We start from the raw sequence: 22,185 nt of genomic DNA on the forward strand, positions 1-22,185 counted from the left end.
TGTATGACTAGCTGCACTAGTCATACATGCTAGTATGACTAGTGCAGCTAGCACTAATGACTAGCATGACTAGCATGTAGCACTAAAGCTAGCATGTAGCATTAGTGCAGCTAGCATATAGCATCATTAGGCATTTTCTTTTTCCCTCCCCGTCTACCTCAGAGAGAAAGTTCCTCCAAACAAAGAAGATGTTGTGATTGTCTGGTTAGATAAGAGGATAGCATTTAACACTGGCTGAACTAGCAGTGTTTAAACCAGGGGTGTAAAAAGTGTGGTTCTGGGGCCATTTGTGGCTCTGGGACTGATTTCATGTGTCCCTCAAATGCAATTCAAGAATGATACCAATTTTGCCCGTACAGCACAGGTGTTTGATGCAGATGGAGACGTTTTATTTGTAATTAAGTTAAAATTCTTACTGAAAATGTTGAGAACAACACAAAGTATCCATCTCTTTAAGCTTTTATAATAAGTGGAACCATGTTTGTCCAGAGGTTTATCATTTTCCTGATGATGAGCACCTGACACTGACCTCCTCTGGGTTTAGCAGCTTTTTCTTGCTGTAAAGAACAAGTTATGTAAAATACAACAGAGTGCTTTGGTGGGTTAACATGAGTGGGCTGACCCGGCCTTTGTCTGGCTACGTGTTGGCCGGTTTCCCCCCCAGGATGCCGTTGCTTCCAATTTGTTTGATTGCTGATTGGCTGGCATCCAGAGTGGACAACACACACTCTAACAGACACCAGAAAAACATCCTGTTCTCACTCCTGAGCCTCAAATCTTCCTTCCTTTTGTTACCTTAAGAAACACCAAGGGTTCTCCCTGCTCCACCCGCCCATCCAATCAAACAACCAGAACAAAATGGCGTCCGGCGTTCAGGTTCGTTGCTTCTCAGAGGAAGAGACCACAGCAGCAGATTAAATAAAGAGCTCAGCACCGAGCTGAGGCGTCGATAAAGATGTTTTCTTTACAGATGTGAAACTACTTAGCATCAGGAAATGAGCTGCAGACGGGTTTTAAAGAGCTGCTAAAGACACAGCAGATGGAAATGCAGCGTCTGAGTAGCAACTGTTGGTTTAACTTTAAGATCACAAACGAAGCTTCCTGCAGCGTCTCCAGAAACATTCAGGGCCTCTGAACCTTTAACATGCAATAAACCTCAACAGTCCAGATAGTTTAGGTGTTTTACCTCCAGATTTAGAAACGTGCGCTTTTAGAAAGATCCCTGTTCGAACAATTGAATAATTCTGACACTGCAGAAGTCACTTAAATAAAGATTTAGTGTCTAAAATTGATAAATTTACATATTTCTGCTGTTCTTCTTTAATAATCTTGTTGCAAACACCTGACCTTGTTTGAATTTTAAAAAACTATTAAATCTAATCTAAACTAATGATGAATGGGATTAAAATGAAAAAAGCTAATCTAAAGAAAAAGTTCAACATGTAGTTTTTATACCTGACATATTTACTTTTGCAATATTCTTTCCTTTCTATGTATTTAACTGAAAATGTTTAATTTTAATTACAATCTCAAGCTGTGTTTGTTATGTTTTTATAATGTAAACCACTTTGAAATGCCTTGTTGCTGAAATGGGGAAAGGGTGAATTTTGGAGCTTTTCTTTTTAAATTTCTCTGTACGAACTGTTTTACGTATAAAACAAATACATTTGATGAATATGATGGCAGTAACAATAGATAATGTGCTGCTGCTCATCATACTTACTTCTTCATTCTAATCAAATTCATCTTTAGAATTTTACCTTTGGAGAAAATTTTTTTTTTCTGCTTTAAAGCTCAATTATTTCACCAGGATTTAAGCTCAGAAGCAGAATGGTTGAAGGAAGCCCTGCTAACTGAAGTCCAGAAGAACATCATTATTCTCCTTCAGAGCCGAGCAGAAGAATGAAAAAATTTAAACAATGAGCCTTACATAAGCCGAGCATCCTTATTTAAAAACACGCCTCAAATTGTTAACATTATGGGAGCGGAAGAGATCATTAATACTTAGGAAACCGACGCCGTTACAGATGAGAGATTAAAATCTGTTACAATATGTGGCTTCATGGTAGAAATGATGCAACAGTTTAAAACTCAAAATCCAGAAGAAGATACTTCAGTTGTTTCTGTTTTTATCTGAAATGTTTCAACTAAAACAAAACAAAGCAGATTTTTACCAATTTTATTACGTGGTAAAAATATATCATGAAAATAAACATAATAAACTTGTACTTTTTGGGGAATAGAGTTGTAATATTATCAGAACTCCAACACAAAAGACAAAAACTATATTATTCAAATTGTGTCTTTTTTCTGCAAATATTATGACCTTTTTCTAATAATTAAACACAAAGTCTTCTCACAGTCTGGTCCTACAACTGTTGCATAATGAACTAAAAACTACTTTTGGAAATATTTTCTGTCATTTGTAAATTCTTATTTAGCAAAGAAAGCGAGAAAAAAAAGTCTAAAATTGGATCTGGTATGAAAATTTGTTTAGATGTTATAATTAAGCCGTATTATTCAGCCCTGCTTACTAACTACAGTACGTTTCAGCATTAAAAATAGATTTATTTTAAAAAATAATTTCATCAGAGAGCTGAAATGATCAGATTTTTAAAATTTAAAATCAAATTTACCAACAGAAAAAATAAATAAACGTTACAGAAGATTGAAGTGAATCATTTTTGAAAGGAAACAGAAAATAACTAATCAGGAAATGATTAAACTAAACCAAAATAATCCAAAATTAAACCTGCTCCTCTTCGCTAAGTTTAATGGAACATTTCCAAAGGTGCTAAAAATATCATAAATGTCTCCGTCATAAACCGAGTGGGGAGAAACATCCCTGAAATAGCTGCTTCAAATTGAGGAAGACTTCAGGAAGGTGAAGGTGAGACATTTTCAGGCTCAGAAATTTCCAAGTTTTTTCTAGACAATTTTAGAAATTTATCTAACATTTCAGAGGTTTTTTTTTTTTCCAAGTTTTTGACTTTTAATGCTCAGGAGTTTCCACTTTTTCTCTCGAAAATTTAAGAGATTAATTTAAAAAATTTCTGGGTTTCTCTAGCAAATTTTCAACTTTTGCTATGCAGAGATTTCCCAGTTACTTCTAGACAATTTGTTTGAATGGGTTTAATGCAAAGTTCCAATAAAATATGCATAAAAAGTGTCATTTATGCCTGTTTCAAATGGCTTCTAATAGCATATTAATTAATTGAATGATTATATTTTTAGTTTTTTGTTTTAGTTTTCATAAAACTACTACTTTATTCCCCCATTATTACTTTATTCTTGCATTACTCTAACTTTACTGTCATATGACTAAATTTTCATGTTACTACAACTGTGTTCTTGTAACAAAATGTTTTTTGTTTTTTTTTTGGAGAAATGTTTCCATTAACAGTATTTGTGTTTCTTACAGTTAGCTAAAAGTTAGTAATAAAAATTAGTCATAAAAATTTGTAATAAATAGATTAATTTTAATAGCCTTTGTTATCAGAATATTATCGAGATAAAATTCTAAATCCTTGGAAAAATAAATGGAAAAATGTCCAGACAGAGATGATCTCTTTTGGTTTTCCAGCCTATAAAAGTTTCTAAAACTACACAAACAAAAATTTAATTCTTCTGTTGTTTTCTGTAAAAACTGCTAAAAATCAAGTAAATGGGGATAAAAATGAAAAAGACAAATCCTCATGTCGCCTCTTCTGCAGCACGTACAGAACCGAACACCTGATTGCTTCAACAATCAGAGGTCAGAGGTCACTGTACTCTAAACACACACAGCGTATTGTTCTGGTGGCTCATTAGGACGGTTTTCCCCTCCAAACATTATAAACGTTTCCACATTTCTTCCTGTTTTCTAATTATTTTGTTCCATAAACGAGCCCAGTTATTTTTGCTCCATCATGTTTCTCAATATAAACCATAAAGCGGATCTGAAAAGGTCAAATTAAGAGATTTAATGTAGTTTTTATTTCAGTCGACTGGCTAAACTGTTGGTAAATGACGATAAATTAAAATAAATTGATTTAAGGGAGAATAAGATCTCAGATTAAAGGAATATTTGGGATTTATTTTAGTTCCTAAGTTTATTAAACACTTCCTGTGCGCTCACCTTTCCTGCAGGCCTGCAGCTGGTTTCATCCTGAAGGGGGAGGGACAAGGTTTCAGCTCGTTAGCGCCTGTTACTGGGGGAACGCTCGTTGGCGGGGGGTGGCTGTCTGTTTTGATGATTGGCACAGGGACGGGGCTACAAAAAAACAACAGAAAAACGGAGGTCAGGACGAGATTTAACAAACTACAAGACAAAAACAAAGACAAACTCATGCTTTGACTGTGCATCAAACCCATTAGAGTAAAAATACAGGAGTGAATTTCTGCCTAATAACTCGGAAATTTTTTGGTAATTTCTGATTTGCAAAAGTCGAGTTTTGTTTTGAAGAGTTTCTTCTAGCAAATTTCCAACTTTTCATACTCAGAAATATCCAACTTATTTCTAGACAATTTATGTGATTATTCTCAAAATGATTCAGTTTTTTTTTCTGGAAATTTTAAGTTTCCAACCTTTTTATTTCTGAGCCACAGACTGATGACATCGGCTCTGTGTGCTGCAGGTTTTATTCCTGCTGAGATTTTTGGTGGAAACTTATTCCTATATTTGTTCTCTATCTACAATGGCCCTTATGCATCATTGTCGATGCACACACTGCAAAACATTAACTGGAACATATAAAATGAGTTTCAAATACTGAATTTTTATTGCAATATTCAAATTTCTGAGGACAGGAAATATTTTTGGAAGACAAAAATAAATAAAAAAAATCTTAAAATTATTGATAAACAGGAACAAACATCCTGTAAGTGTTTATTATCATTGATCATTTACAAGATCACAGTCTTCCTTTGGTCGGCTCACCTGGGCAGAGGGACGACAGGAGGAGCGAGGCGGCGGCAGGCTCTGATTGGCTGCTGCTGGTGAATGGGCGTGGCTGCAGCTGGCGGGAGCTCAGATTGGACCATGCTGTCTGACGTCACAACCTGAAATAAAACATCCACCATTACCGCTACAGAAACATTTCACAAAATTAGCAAAATAAAAAATAAAAATCTGATGTCCCAGACCTTGGTGCCCTTTGACCTCTTGTGGGGGTCGGAGGGGAGGGTCAGGCTCACGACGTGGTCGGGGGGCGGAGCTTTGAGCTGCTTCTCAGTAACAGGAACTTTCTGCTTCATTCGATACAAAACCTGAGGAGAAAATAACCTGATTAAAGATTGAAGTCTGATCGTCCAATCAGACAAAACTTCGCAAAGTTTAGCGTGTAGAGAGGAAAAATCTATTTTCATAAATATCCCAAAAATGTTTAAGAAAATATAAACAAGGATCATTAAAAGTTTAAAAAACAATAAATGAATTTACTAATTTAGTCTTTTCTTTATTAATAAATTATTTGAAGCTCATTTTTTTATTTAATAATCAATTTTTGCCAACTTTAATTTATTTATTGTACAGAGTGCTGATTCTTTTACCACAATTATCTAATTAAATTATTTCTGAACATATTTGCATCAAGAAATAAAAAAATAGATGCATAGACATTAATATAATGAAACATAAATTAAGCTGTAAATACTGATAAGGAATAATGTGTAAAGTGCTTTAAATACTGTGTGGGTAAATGTTTCCTTGAAGTTTGGGCTGATTTTGAAATTATTATTTTTTTGTTTGTTTTAACATTTAGAGACATTTGTGACAACTTCAAGCACAGAAAGGTTTACATTCTTCAATGTAAATTAACTTTAAATCTCTATTTAACTCCTAGTTCTTTTTTTTCATTTGATTTTAAGTTGTTGAAAGCATTTCATTGAATAGATCAGATGAGATCCTGCTGGAAACTGGAGGAAGTGTTTGAGGTTTCTCTCTGTGTTGGGCGCCCCCATGTGGTCCAAGTGTCAAACTACAAAGGAAGGAATGGAAAATATACATATTTTACTTAAAATGGATTTTTACTTTAAAACTCAATTATTTACTAAATTACCATTTAAATCTATTTAAATATTTGTTTTGTATTTTCTTAGCATTTATCAGTTTATATCACATTAATGTTAATTTTCACATTTTTCTCTAATGTCTTACTTATTGGAGAAAAATAAGCAAGAAATTGGAGAAATTGCTAAAGCAAGAAATAAGCAATAGTAAAATAAGATTTATTATTCTTATTTTTATTTATTTCATGAATATTTTATGCTTATTCTTTTTACCTCTACATGTCTAATTTCAACACTTATTGTCTTATTCCCCCATTTTAATATTTTCATTTGCTTTGTTTTTTTAATCTTTTATGAATTCTAGTAAGTTTTATTAAGTGTCATTTTGTTACCTAATACCTGCCAGAACTTTGACACAATCATCTCAATGTCCTGCAACTCACAATAATTTGTTACTGATGTGTTAAAAGATTTTTTTATTTGTAAAACTGAAGAATAATTTCAAAAGATGCTCAACATTCTTCATTTTAACAGTTTCTTGTAGGAGTTTTCATACAATTTTGACTTTATTCTCATAACATTACAACATTATTTTATTAATATTATGACTTTATTCTATGAATTAAAAACAAAAAACAAAACATCTTCATCTGGACATATAACTCTGTCACAAGCAAGAGACCGTAGTCAGCAGAAAAAGACCAGGAAATACTAACCACTTCATCTTTTCTGATAATTTTGTAAAAAATAAAATAAAATCTCAAAATGCTATATGACTTTTTTATGCTATATTTATTTATATTTAAAGAAATAGAGGTACAGGAATGGGTAAGACCAGGAAGTGATATGAAGCCTAGTGGTGGTAAATTCCTCTTCATACCTTATTAATCAGATTTTGTAACATTTATTTTATCTACCATAACATAATCTGAAGGTTTTTTACTCCATTTGGGGAGCAAATAAGTTGATTTATTTACAATATAATCAATTCAGCATAATCAAAGTCTAAGAGTGGAAAATGTGACTTTTTTTATCATGTAGTTTATCAACAGACTGAGCTGGGTTTGCAGAGGGAAGTTCTTCCTCCAGGAATGTGTGTGTGGTTTACCATTAGGCAGGTGATGATGAGGAGGAAGAAGGTGAAGAAGAGGACGACATTGTAGAGGCCATCTCTGCTCCATGCGTGATCCCTCTGATCGTCCTGCAGGACGTTTTTCTTTGGAGACGAAAGCGAAGAGTCTGGGATGTTTCTGCAGCACTGGAAGGAAAGCAAACATGGCGGAACGTCGGAACGTCGCCAAAAAAGAGCTGAGGATTCTGGGATTTTACACATTTACCTCCGGTTTGACCGCCGTGATGCCGAAGTCGGCCAGATGGTGATGAAGGAAGCTACGGTTCAGTGATTGGACGACCTCCTTCGCAGGGCGGAGCTCGAAGACGTCCCGCCTCTCAGAGGAGACGAAGAGCTCGATGCCGTTTCTGGCCTGTAAGGAGAGTCCGTCCAACAGGAAGTGAGCCAAATAAGGAGATGAAATGACTGGGACGAGGGGGAGACTTACATTCAGCTTGTTGATGTGAACGTGTTGAGGAGCGACACCGAGCGCCGCCGCTACGCCGTCCCGGAACCACAGGAGGTGACTGATGTTCAGCCTCCTCACTCCCACAGCCAAGTACTGAAACAAAGAAAACAAATTAAATACAGGCTGGAACCTTGGATACCAATGTTCTCCTTTCCCTTTTAGTATAATATGATAATATGATCAGTTAACTTCATTCCTCCTCAAATATTCAGAGGAATCCATTAACACACTGTTTGCAAACTTTTCCCACAGAAAAACTCAAACATTTTCAAGATAATGTTTGAAAATGGAGATAAAAACAATACAAATGAACTAAATAAAGACAATTTCAGTTCACTTTTATATGATATAATTCATCACTTTTGTCAACAATATCTTGTGATATTATCTACATTGTACAGAAGTGGCAAGGTAACTAAAATATAACAAAATTTTGTTTTGAAACGTTTCTCTTACACTCTAAACATCCAACTGGTCCGAGAACAAAACACTCAGATGCTACATTCTAGCTTCATTTAACTAGCTAAATGTAGTTAGTAACTAGCTATGTATAGCTAGTTACTAATCTGGCTACATTTAGTAACTTGCTAAATATAGCTAGCTACTGACTAGCTATATTTAGCAATCAGCTAAATGTATTAAATTAGCTACATTTAGCAAGTTACTAATTGTAGCCAGTTACTATCCAACTCTGCTTTTAGAAATCATTAGTCTAGTTTGAGCAGGAAGTGAGAAAAAGAAGGAGATTCTGTGCAACTGGATAAATATTCAATTAGCACCAAAAATGTAACAATTATTCCACTCCACAGAGTCTTTGTGATATTAAATGATCCAAAAGTGATGTAGATCATCTCTGCCTTTATTATTTGCCCTGAACATCCACCATTACCATAAACCCACTGAGCTGATATTTATCATTTCCTCTAAGTGAATAAAAGCAGAGCAGACTCAGAGAATATCAGATTGCTTTTTAAAACGAGATTAGAGGAAAACAAACAAGAAGTCTGACCTCTGCAGCTTTCTGTCCACCAACCTGAAGCCCACCGGCTGCTGCTTCAACATCCCCGTGTGTTTTATTGTGTGTGTGTGTGTGTGTGTGTGTGTGTGTGTGTGTGTGTGTGTGTGTGTGGGAGAGTGGGCGGCTGTTTGCTAATGGCTAAAATAACAACATGTTCTGCTGCCACTTAATTCAATATGAGGAACAAAACCTGCAGCTCACAGAGTCGATGTTATCAGACTGTGGCTGGTTACACTAAAACAAAACAGCCTGACCAAGAGAAATCCTCCAATAATATTAAAAATATTTAAAATAATAATCAGTTTACATCTGGGTTTCTGTTTGAACATCTTTAAAAACTGAAGTTTTTCTGTTCTGAGATTTTCTCTGTAAAATCTCCAGGCAACAATGATCCACTGATTTCTGTGTAAGCAGATAACCGCCCCGGAGTCATTTAAACTCTTCAACAAACAGACAAATAATAAAACATTGTTGCATTAAAACACAACAAACAATGAGGTAAAAGCTAAAATGAAGCAGGATAAACAATGTAAACAACCTTACCAAGCCGACCACGCGAAGCTTTTCTCTGAATGAAAGGAGGCGAGCCGCCTGTCACTTAGCGACCAGGGACTTTTCGCTCCATTTCCTGATCTACTCATTCCCTGATCTCTGATTGGCTTAGAGCCTGACACAGCTCAGCCCTCCACCTGATTGGCCGTCGCCCGGGTAATGCCATTATCCCACTGTGCTTCCTGTTGGGATCAGGTACTATTTCTGTCCAAGCCACACACACTTTAGCGGTTATAGGCTGTAATTAGCCAACAGCCCGGCTCAGTGGGGAGAAGGCTGGAAAGGGGACAGGGGTCAAAGTGCACTCAGGGATGTGGAGAGGGTTCAATCAATTAGTCAGCAATTAGCAGAGGATCAATACGACATTTTAAAGCCTCCAGGACAGAGAAGCTGATTCAAACAAAGTTGTTTGAATCAGCTTCTCTGACTTCTAAACGGATGACGACTGCTTTAGCGCCTCTAGAGGTAAACTTTGGACAAAACATGAAAATATTTTATTTTCAAAATACACAAAATTTTAGTTTTGTTTTTAATGAAGATAGAGCTGGACAATATGGCTGAAAAAATATCACGGTATTATAATCATTTGATATCAGTCGATATCGATAATTATTGGGTAGTTTGTTTTTGTTTTAAATATCTGAAATTCTAAAACAAGTGGAAAAACATTTCCCGTTTTATTTAGTTTTCACTCTGCAATGTTATCTTTCATTTTTAAGCAATTATGAGTCAAAACCTTAAACTGCTGCAGCGCAACTTACTCAACATGTTGCTAGGTAACCAAAATTGGGGGGAACTTGAAACTGGTAATTACTCTTTCGTTGCCAGGCAACCAAAGAGTGAGCTAGTTAGTTCATTCCACCAACATAGCTCAGTTGGATAACGCCTTTCCTCTGCCTACATCTCCCAGAATGCTGTGCGGTTCTGTTACAAGTTTTAAATCAAAATTTAAAAAAATTGTTTGTAATTAATTAATCACAATTAACTCAATGTGTAGTAATGGCACCTGCAGGTACGCGTTTCTACCTAGAGCGGCTAGTAGTGACGTCCAATCCAGTAATATGCATGAAAGGACGAACTTCCAGATATGAATAAATTATTCTATTTTTATCTAAAACCTGGTTTTCTTTCATGTCATCCAGAAATGCACATTTTTTATTTAATTCAAAAATATTTTATTGATCCCAAAGAGAAATTACGATTTTTAATTCGATTTTTCTATTCAAACGGTTGTGAAATTATGCTTAAATTATGTGACTAGAAGAAAAGATGGTTTAAGCAAATAGAATATTTATTTAAAATAAAAAATAAAAAAAATTTCCATCAGTTTATATAGTAGCAAAAATATGTTTGTGGATAAAAATCAGCAAATTAAATCACTAGTATCAGGTTATTTATTAAATTAAAAAAATCTAAATATAATTTTACAGAAAAGCTAAAATCGATTTTAGCATTTTGAATCAATTCAGAATTCAGAGTAGGAATCTGCAGTTTACATGTAGGAATTAAAGACAGAGGTCATTTCAACCTGAGGATGCTTGAATTTACGAAGGAATTACGCAGATGAAACTGTTTACGGCCTTTAAGGACAACAGGACGTCAGTAAATGCTTCCAATGCTTGAACACAAATGTGCCGAGTCACAATGTTGTTGCTTTGACAACGGAGCATGCTGTGAGAAGCCAACAGAGGGGCAAAGGTCACATGGTGCCTTGGAGGAATGTGATGACGGTAACTGGTTACCATCTGAGGTTTCTCTCCCTTACATCCTGTTACATCACATTACTCTAATTGTTATGCAAACTGCAGTGTTAGAGGGACGAATTAAGGAGATTTAAATGAGAATAATCGCATTTATGAACGCATTCTGCACTCTTTTTAAGAGCTGAATGAGCAGATGACCTGCTGGCCGTGTGTCGGGGTCTCTCTCAGCTTGAATGCTTGCAGGAAAACGTCTTAGCACATTAGAGGATGCTTTTCAGAGAGACAGCCTGCAGGGATGCCGGGTCATGTGACCACACAGGAAGTCTCAATCTGTGCAAAGAGCAGCTTTTATTTTCCTAACTGAACATTAAAAACAGAGACACTGCCGTCTGCGGACTGCCAGCATTCCCATCTGTCTTTGAGATTCCACAGCAGGTTTCTGCAGATTGTCGTCACTCCCACGATGCATCTGCGGCCACGACACCTCCAACTGTTCTGTCTGCAGACTGTGGGTCTGCTGGCGGTTGTTATGCTAACACCCTGTAACTTCTTAATGCGTCTATTCTGCAGAGATCCAGATATTTTATGCAGGTTTATGGAGAAAAGACGCTTGAAAAGCAGCGAATGTCTAAGACATACGGAGCATCAGGAGAATATGGAGCCACTGTGTAGAAGACAGTAAACATTGGAACTGAATATTCTTGTTGCTGTTCTTGATGCATGTTAGTAACCAGGAGTCGGTTTTCAGTTCTAAATGTATAAACTAACACTTTAGAGTATATTTTTTATAAACGGCAAATGAGGGACATTTTAAGTGGACTGAATCTAACTTTAGGGAACCTCTGTGTTAAATTAATAATCCTTCCAGGATTTAGCGATTTGTTTGCAATCAAAATCGCTAATTTTGTGGTGCTACTTTAGAATTATTTGCAGTATTTTTTCTCATCAAACCATTTTCCAAATTCTACTTATAGGAGAAAATAGTTGATTGTATACTTTCTTGTGTTGTTAAGTACGTCACTGCAAAGTGTCCAAAATAATTTCCACTTTAACAGATGAAGCCAAGTAAAGTCAGGCTACAATCACCAAAATACACAATTTTAGAATGAAAAAATCAGCCCCATGTTTTTGACTCAAGTGGAGGAGAATCTAGAATTAAGATTTAAGAAAAGGTCAAAATGCCAAACCAAGTTTGTAGGAATCTCTTGAGTAAAAATTGTCCAAAACAAACATCTGATTCCTTCAGAAAATATTCGGAAAAAAAGGCTCATGGAAGCGTGGAAGCTGCAGTCGGACCGGTAACTGGGACACCAGCAGGACGAACGCGGCGAGAAACACCTGCCTCACCGCGTCTCCCAGACGCGTCCCCCATGTCTCTGTCTGTGTCTGAAGGTCATTGCTGTTTATCTAAGAGTTATACAACCGCCCATTGTGGAGGGAACTGGGTCTGCTCGCTTGCTATTAGCGTTGCTATGGCAACAGAGACTGCAGCTCCATACATAGAGAAGTCTGCAGCATGTGATCAATCATTCGCCGTCTGCTTTCTGAGCCCTGACCTTTTTTAACATGTTTCTAGGACGACATCACCACTTTAAAAACCAACCAACCAATGAGAAGACAGCTACATATTTCAGGTGCATCAGTAATCTGGTTAACAGTGGAGCTGGGCTTGCTCTGTTTTCTAAAAGCATAAATTACAAATCAGAGAGAATATTATCAAAAAGTGGCTTTTATTTCAATAGGGGAGAGCGATATGGACCTTAAGTGGTACTATTATTACGATAAGAACTATTTATTACTTATTTTTTGGTAGCTGTGTGGCACTCGTAGCCACACAAACACAAAAACTGGTCTTAGAAATTATTCATATTTGTAATACACATCTTATAACTCCAGTTACAAGAAGAAATGTGATTGTTTTATCATTAATTTGCACAAACTAACTGCATTTCATCATATTTTGAAATGTACTCATATTTACTGAAGTTATTATTGAGAAAATAGTAAAACTAACAATCCTGACGATACGGATAGTTTTTTTTTAAACATCATTAATTGTAATGCATCATGACGATAAATCAAAATTCTTCTAAGAAATTTATCCTAATAAAAAATAAACGACACAATAAATGCCTGATTAGGCACAGCAGTGAAACTTTAAACTGCTGCTGCACAAGTTACTCACAACTGGTTGTTGCTAGGTAACCAAAGCTGGGGTGGGGGGAGCTTGAAAGGCTTGTTACCCAGCAGGATGTTGCTAGGCAACCAAAGAGTGAGTGAGTTGGTTGATTCCACCAACCTAGCTTTCCTCTGGGGGATGTAGGCAGAGTCTTTCCTATGCCTACATCCCCCAGAATGCTTTGTGGTTCTGGATCAGAGTTCAGGGAACCTATTGAACAGTCTATCAGATGTAGTATCTCTTGATACTGATCACGATGTACATTGTTATTGATTCATTGTTCAGCTCTGGCTTGAACCCATCAAAAAAAAGCAACAACCAATTTTGCTGAATGATAAATTGTTGTGAAAAATGATAATATTGTTTTGAGATCATTTCCAAGTAATCTGCTGGTAATGGCATAATAAGGCAAGTTTGTCCAGTCAGAGATCAATGCAGTTTAATTTTGTAAAGAACACGCTACACTGGAACCGAAAGATACTATAAATATTCAATATAAAACATAACTAAAACGGAAATAAAAACACACATAACTGAAACTATAAAGAAAATGGAAAATATGGAGATCATTTAATTTATCATGAGATCAATTTATGACTAGATCACTGCAACAGGCTTACAAAGCACTCACCATGGTAACCACATATTCCCCGGGTACAACACGCCAGCCGAAGTGGTCTGGCTCCACATCCTGATGCAGCTGCTCCAGCAGGTCCAAGCTCCGCCGGGCGCCGAGTTCCTGCTGAAGCCGAGACTCGGGCCGGGTCGACCGGGCCGGGTGCTGGTTCTGCTGCTGGTGGTGGTGGCGATGGAGGTGGAGGTGGGAACGAGACTCTGGCAGCTCATTTGCATCTCTCTGAGCGATCAGAGTGTGGCGACCCGGACGGTGAGTCGGGAACGGACCGCCAGCGAAATACTCTGAGAGAAAGATGATAGCAGATATTCGATCAATCAATAAATCAATCAGTGTTTATTTATAGGCCAGCTTTAATCCACAGGAACAAAATATGATAACAAGAAGCAATGAAAAACTAAAAACATAAAAATACAAAGTTAAACAAGGCAAAGAATGGAAAAAAGAATAAAATGAAGATGAATGCAGATGCTCTGATGACAAAATGAAAATAAACAGACATAAAAATTCAAAGAAACAGATTTTCTAAATCCTGATGAAAGTTGTAAAACTAGGATGAAAAAATAAAACAAAAACCATAAAATAAAAAATAAACAGACAGATAAATTATATGAAACAAATGGTAGTAGAAGTTAAAAACAATAAAACATAAGCTTAACAAAACTAAATGTTACATTTAATTTAAACAACAGGTTAAAAGGCCAGTAAACATGCAGTAAAACTAAATAGTTAATTATAGTAGAAAGCATTTTGAAAATAAATCTGAAGATATAAGAAAGCTTTTCAGTCTCTAATGCCATCAGGTCTGTTAGAAAACTTTAATTACAAAATAAATCCTCAGTGCTTTTTATTTTTTTGTCCAATTTAAGCATCGTCAAAAAAAATCATAAAATTTCAGGAATCTTCTGAACATCTTGTTATATTTGTGAAACCTAAATAACAGTAAATAAACCCCAGCTGTCGATTTGTTGAATTATTTCTCATTCAATCCATAATTAGACACGTTTTGGGTTAATACATGTATTTAAAAAGCATCTCTAATCCTGACCATGAAGACTGGAGGAAGAGGACGAAGCAGAAACATCTTTTCATTGTTTATTTTTAAACCGCTGGCTATCAACAGCCTTCTGTGTCTTTTTGCTTTCAAACATGTCGACCTCGAACGCATCACACTCAGAGCGGCAGAGACAGCAGAACGCAGCACATCTGCCTCTGCGCTCAGATATGTGGGCAGCATGGAGGAAATCCCAACCAACCGCCAAGAAGACGAGCCCTGAATAATTAATTCACGAGTTTTATTTACACTGAGCGAGAAAGAAAAAAAAAACTATAAGCACATTTATGATCCAGGAAGTTTTTCCAGCAGGTATTGATGCTCAAGTCCAACTTGACCACGTTGTCACAAGCTGTGATTATAAAACATGAGTTTCCATTGCAGTTTTGCAAAATGAACCACTTTCAATACGGCTGAAAAATCACCTAATCCTAGTGCAGAAGCTTTTCATTGAAATTGGCCCGTTTCCATTAAGCAATTTTATTGTTGTAATTCCAATTTGTGGAACTACATGGTCAATGGAAATGCAGCAAGAACTGCTGCTCCTAAAACTAGAACTGCTAAAATCTGATGCCACTCCATTTTTGCTTATATTGTGTGAAAAAGGAAGCAGCGCTCAGAGTCTTCTTCAGAGATTCTACTTCCTGTCGTCGTCTTCTTTGTGGTTTGCACCAGTTATTGATCATGTCACTCCCAGCGCCAAAAATATTTATCAAAAAATGTGTTTTTTCAAAATTGCTGTGTTTCCATTAAGCTAATTTATTTTCAAAATGTCAAATTGATCAATTACATACTATATATACGTGTGTGTGGTTTGTGTTGCATTTGGCTTTTAGGCTTTAAATATTACAAATATTTGAGTATTGCAAACTTTCTCTGACTTTGAAGTGATTTGTGTTTTAGAGTGTAAACGCTGTGAAAGTTACGGTTACAACTGTTCTAGTCTACATCGTTTATGAAGTGTGAACACAGTGACAGGAGGATCGGTTATAGTTTTAAAGCTGAAAACTAAAGCTTTCATTACCAACAGATTTGGCAGCCATCACCATGTGCAATTCATACAGTGGAAAGTAAAGTTATTAAAACAATCAATATCTCAATTAATCAATGCTATTTTCTCATTTGCATCAAAATCAATAGAGTAGGGCTGAGTGATATTAGAAAATCTAGTGATAATATTGGTAAATATTGTGATGTGTATATATATATATATTATATGTGTGTGTGTGATATATACACAAACGGATCCATTCACATTTGTCCAAATTGTCACATTTCATCTGACAGCAGATTTTTCTTTCCTGAAATCAATTTTTGGATTATGTAAAAGCCTGACAAGCAGAAATGAATGGATAGCAACAAATTAAATAAAACAGATGGGGCAGGAATTAAATAGCTTGGGTTCAAAATGTCTGCAATTACATAAAAGCCAAATAAATTCTATATGTCTGACCTTTTCTGGCTGAAAAACAGCTGAAATCTGCATTTAACTCCTCAGAGAGACTGTGAACCTGACTCAGCGTTCTCCATCCCCTCCTCACTTCTGTCCTACCTAACGACAGCGTCCTGGTTGCTATGCAGGATGCTGAGGTGAGCTCTGATTGGACAGCAACCATCAAGCCTCTGTTCAGGCTGGAAGTGAATTACGAGACAAATAGAGTGAGGCATTTCCTTTTCCTTTGAGATTATATATTGGATTTCTCCTTTTGTTATTGTCACACAGCTGAAATAAATAATCTGTTTTCCGATATTAGCACAAATGCAGAGAAGAGGCAGACTGGTTGAGTGTTTTATGTAGAAAATGCTGGAAGCTCAGTCTGCTCCTCTCATGTAATCAGCATCACAGCTGCTGCCTCACAGCTGAATCATCAATCACAAGAACCAGAATTTGGCTCCCAGTTTCTCTGTCAAAGCGACCTGCTGACCACGACAGACTAATCAAATGTTCTCCATCTAATCAGCTAAATCGCTCCAGAGGCAAACCCACTGTGATAAAGACAACAGAAATCAAATAAACAGCCAGAACCAAGACTGTACCACAGGATAAAACATGTCAGTTGTTTTCCTCCTGAAGCAGAGTGAACCTGAACACCCCGATTAAAACTGGAGACACAGTGAGAGCCTAAAGCAGGGAATTAAAGCAGGAATTAGTCATCATCAGTTGACCAAAACCAACGAAGGAAAACGCCTGACAGGAAAAAAAAAACACAGACTCGTCTCAAAGATCAAGATGAGAATGAAGGACTGAGAGTTTCAGACGGTTTTCAGTAACCTTGCAGGGTTTCTGCAGGTTTTATAAGTCAAATCTAAGACATTTAACATCATTATGAATTAAATATACAAAAGAAAATGTCATATTTTATGTATTTGTCGGAATAAAACACTACTGAGGAAGAATTGGTGCATCTAGTGAGATTAACTATTGATACTCTTATATTTTTACTAGGCCTGAATAATAAATTAATAATCTATTTTGCGATCAATAACAATAAAAAATACATCTGATTGAATATTTAATACAGTGAATATTCACTGGACTCTGATCCAGCTTTCTGGGGGATGTAGGCAGAGGAAAGACTTTAGCCAACTAAACTAGGCTAGGCTGGTGGAACCAACTAACTCACTCACTCTTTGGTTGCCTAGCAACAACCTGCTGGGTAATAAGCAGTTTCATGTTACCCCCAACTTTGGTTACCTAGCAACAACCAGTTAAGTAGCTTGCACAGCAGCAGTTTTAGGCTTAGCCTCATAACTGCTTAAAAACAAACAAAAAAACAAGATGGCGGAGTGAAAACTGGACAAAACAAGAAACGTTATTCCACTAGTTTGGTAGCATTTCGCATATTTAAAACAAAAAATCTAATTATTATCAATTATCAATATCGACTAATATTATGTCGTGTTCAGTTTTTCAGACCTAATTATTACAACCATGACTTTAATTACTACTCCTTTTCATCTTTTTCATTATTTGACATCAACATAAACCTCATTAGATAAATCTGTGTTTTGTTTATATGAATTTAGATATTTAACAAAATATGTTGGCAACATTCTAAAAAGTTAATTGAAAGAGTACAAAATGCCTTCCTAAGCAGACAAAAATAATCTACATTTGTTACAAATTAAGACATCTTAAAGCTGGAATTCTTGGGTCAAAAAATTACCTTTTTGTATTTACATTAGATTTTCAGAAAATGTTCTACCTTTTTAAGTGAATCGGTGTCAGTTAATTGACTTGCGATAAATCTAATTCAAAATGTCAAATTTATTGTAACTTAATATGGAGTTGCACATATTGAATCAAACTTTCATTATAATATCCTGGTGCACCACGATTAAAAACAGAAACCAGTTAACTTCTGACATCGATTTACTGAGTAAAGTTTACTGATAAATCCTGAATTTAAATTAAAATTTATTTAGATTTTTTTTACTTTTCACGTAAGATTTGGCTCAAGTAATATCAAATGAGATCATTTTTGTTAAATATGCTACTACTATAAGTACAACACACTTGGTTTAAAAAAATCTACAGATCTTCAGAAAAATCTAACCAAAGTTTGGCATTATCACCCAGCTGAAACATAACAGATAAACAAAAAGTAAATTATATTGTGTGTTTCATTTTTACAAAAATATAAAATCTTTTTGAGGGTACTGTACACAACCAGTTGAATCAGCCCAAATGATCTGACTACTTCAAGTATACAATTTATTTCCTATCCACAAATTAATTCCACAGGATTCTCAGTTTAGACTAACACTATTATTTTCTACTAATATTATTATTTTCTACTAATTTTTTAAAACTCATGGATTCAAACAAAAATAAAACTTTACCAGAGCTTACAACACAACTAAATTAATTGTTGTTTTTTGCATCAGTTTAAGATATTTTTTTTACCCATTAATTTTACCCTGATTGGGTCAATTTTGACTAAAATAAACAACAATTTGGCCACAACCACTGATCTTTTATATCTGTGAGAATCAGGTTTGCATACTATTTTGTTTTTCTTTTTTATTAACCTTTAACTTATTCAGAAGCCCTTTATTACAAACATACTATAACTATTATCCAGATGCAAGAACATTTTTATGAGAAAAAAAACCTGTTTCTACCAACAACAAAAAAAAAGCTCAGTTTTTCTAGATATCAATTAATGCATCTTTTGAGATTAACGTCTCATTGCTCATGTAAATAAAAGCTGCCTTTGGTGTCAATTGTATTTTTTATGAGGACTCAGTATGAAGGTCTACTTTGACCTATATTCAGATTTAAGGCGTTCACACAGGAACTGCATCACTGAACAGCCCCTGAAGACGCAGTGGGGATGCTGGCATCTTCTGCAGCTGACTCAAATATCTCTCCATGCTAAAAATACTACATTTCATTCTCCTTTTTTAAAGCTACACTTTAACTGACACATTTGGTGTGCATTAACACAACAAAAACAGTTAGATTTTGAATGTTATGGATTATAGTAGAGAAACAATTTATTTACAAATATTACAATTATTTAGGATATTTATATATTGCTTTCACAGACAGCAAATACAGTCTATTTGCAATATATAAATAAATGCCCATCATAAAACACATTTTAACTAAACTGCATAGATATATGATTAATTTAGTGTCAGATATATATAGCAGTGGCATTTTTGATTATTCTTTAGAAGGTTGTGGAAAACATTTATTTAGCAAATTGTTGGGTTGTTCCTATGTGTTTTTGATGTCTGAGGCAGCATGCAGCCGGCAGACGCTTACCTGGGATCAGCAGCTGTGTCCAAATTAAACACAGCGAGAAAAACATGGTGAAGAAGCTTCCTTCTCCTTTTCCTCTGCTGCGGTTCATGCTGCCTTTCTGTGGGTCAGATTCAAACAAATTGCCTCTCTGAAGCTCCTCTTAGCGCTGTCAAGGAACATCAAGGACAGCAGAAGAGGCTTGTTTACGCTGAAAGCAGCCGTCGCAGCACCGCCGCTGGGGCTCCTACCGCTCGTTCCCCGCCCTGCAGTGTCCTCCTGCAGCGGCCTGAGCGACGGAGGAACAGCCGGTCTGACGTGGTGGTGGAGGCGGTGGCGGCTCCGAACTGAGACGGGTTATTTCCATCCGTGTCTGGGAGATAATGAGGAAAGATGACGCTCAGGTGGAGGCTGGCGATGGGAGAGGGGAGAGAGAAGGAAGGGGAGGAGAAATCTTCAATAACAGCATAATTTTCTGGTGTTGGAAATATTTTAATCATTAAAGAAAATCCATAAATACTTCATTTTGATTGAAGTAACGGTTATTCACTAGCCCTATACAAGCCCGATAAAATGTGTGTGTATATATATATATAAAACTTACAGGCACTCGCTTACAGGCAAGATATTTTTTCACCTAGAAATACGAAAAAAAAATACAAAATTAATTCTAATGTAAAATTAGAACTCAACTTACCTTTACAGCTTTGCTAGCTTAAGTGCTAAAATGCGCTCGCGCCTCCTTTGTTCTATCACTGAAAAACTCTTTAAAAACATACTTGTTTGTTTAAAAGCGTTATATTTCATAAACATGCATTTTAAATTAACAAAACATTTTAATTTTTACTTTTATCCGTAAACTAAGATATAATTATAAGACTCGATATTGTTTTGTTCCTGCCGTCGCCGAAATTAGAAAAACAAAATGGCTGCCGGTGGTGTAACACAAAAAAATTACCCTAAGATTTGGCGAGCGACCAGAATAAAGTTAAAGGATAGAAATCGGCATTTTCAAAGTTATACGAGTTATTAATTGGGGGGAAATATGAATGTTGGTAAGGGCTAAAACCAACTTTTCATGCTTAAATATTCCAAAGATTTCTTTATATGCTACAGCTAAAGATTTTTCTATGGAGAGTCAAGTTTGATGGCGGAAAAACTGCAAACTAGACATCTAAAATAATTTTTAATATCTTGAAAAACTTTTATATTTATCCATCTACAGAAAACCAGCAGTTAAGCTCGTTTTCCTTCAAGGAACATTGTACTTACAGTGTAGAAGTATGTCTATTTTTAACAATTAGTAATAATTGTTTTAGTAAAGGATAAATTAAGTTTATGTTGTCCGAGCGAGTTGCAGTTATAATAAGTGCAGATAAGGAGAAGTCAGTTCTCACAGTCTGTCTGGTGAATATTTTTGCACGTCTTTGCTCTCATCTTATGCAAGGTAAACCCGAGTGAGTAATTTTCACCCTAAGAGTGCTTGGATAATTGTATTTTTCGTAGGTTTCCATGGCATTTCGGTGCTTAATCAGATAAAACACTTTAAACACAGATTTAACAGAATACATCAAGAAGAAATTTGTTTAATGTAGCTCATGATTATGACATACCATAACAAAAGTTTTCTTTAAAATACCTGAGCTTTTACATACAATATTTAAATATTTTTCAGTAATGTTTAGCTCAGAAATGGCCTCTTAGCGCTCTTGTGAGTCTTCTGTCCACTAGATGGCGCATTAAGTAAATAAATCACAAGTTTTCAGCTGTTTTAGCACTCTTCTTTAAAATGTTAGTGTTATAAAACCATTTTTGCCAATTTTTAGTAGCACTCATTATCATATAGTTCAGAACTTTATCATGTTTGCCTAATAGCAACAACTCATATTATGGTTAAGGAAACAGACCCAGATTTGTTTATTAATCCCAAAACCAGCTGCTTCCTCCTCTGGATGTTGGAGAACTTTTGAAACCAGAATTTGCAATTCCCTATTCCTGATTTGAAAAACCAACAAGATCAACCCTAGTTTGGATGTCACGTACGGAAAAGTTTGACCCGTGTACACACAGAGATCATGGGTTTTGGGGGGGTTTTTTCAGCTGTGAAAACTTCCATGAACAAGCATTTCATTAAATACATTGAGATCAGACATTTGTACAAAAATATTCAAATACTTGTGATTTTGTGTCCTTTATCATTTTTATCTGCTCACACTCACTGCTGCATACTTTATTAACCATAAACACTGATAATACATAAGATTGTTATGATCCGTGTGTTTGAGTGTTTATTTTTGACATTTTCTGTGCTTCTGTCCTGTTTCCTCTGAGTCTCTGTCCTGTCCTCCCCGTTGATTGTCCCCCAGGTGTGTCTACTTACCTGATTACCCTCCCTGTGTATTTAAACCCACCTGTGTCTGTGTTCTTCGTCGGGTCCTTGTCTAACATTGTCAAACCTTTGCCTGTTTCCTCGTGTCTCCAGTTGTTCCTTCGTGCTGTTCTGCTGGATTTATTTTCATTAAATTTATTATTTTTTCATCTACCTGGGTCTCAGCGTGCGATCCTCACTATAACCACACCGCTTCATGACAAAGATTCATAAATTTTAAGATTAATCTAAAAATATATTTCCTAGAAAAAAATTATGAAATTTTTAGGTCTAAATGTTGAAACTTTGCAAGGAAAATACTAGGTATTTTTGAGATTTAAAACATTTTCTAGAGAAAA

General features: G+C 35.7%; 1 protein-coding gene across 1 annotated transcript in view; it reads right to left on the reverse strand.

The window, feature by feature from the left end:
* The window catches only part of ptprr (protein tyrosine phosphatase receptor type R), a 32,423-nt gene extending 11,386 nt beyond the window's left edge, over positions 1-21,037 (reverse strand). Inside the window, exons 1-9 of the mRNA XM_015048410.1 lie at positions 20,156-21,037; positions 19,483-19,869; positions 13,652-13,938; positions 7,548-7,661; positions 7,326-7,472; positions 7,097-7,246; positions 5,125-5,247; positions 4,919-5,040; positions 4,118-4,252 (exon numbers count right to left, since the gene is read on the reverse strand). Of these exons, the coding sequence (XP_014903896.1) occupies positions 4,118-4,252; positions 4,919-5,040; positions 5,125-5,247; positions 7,097-7,246; positions 7,326-7,472; positions 7,548-7,661; positions 13,652-13,938; positions 19,483-19,570 (1,166 nt within the window). The 5' untranslated portion in view covers positions 19,571-19,869; positions 20,156-21,037. The remainder of the gene's footprint in view (positions 1-4,117; positions 4,253-4,918; positions 5,041-5,124; positions 5,248-7,096; positions 7,247-7,325; positions 7,473-7,547; positions 7,662-13,651; positions 13,939-19,482; positions 19,870-20,155) is intronic.
* Positions 21,038-22,185: the final 1,148 nt, after the last annotated feature.

Source organism: Poecilia latipinna, unplaced genomic scaffold (genome assembly GCF_001443285.1).
Source record: "Poecilia latipinna isolate Pla-1442-1.1 unplaced genomic scaffold, P_latipinna-1.0 Scaffold882, whole genome shotgun sequence".
In the NCBI taxonomy this organism is placed as follows: domain Eukaryota; kingdom Metazoa; phylum Chordata; class Actinopteri; order Cyprinodontiformes; family Poeciliidae; genus Poecilia; species Poecilia latipinna.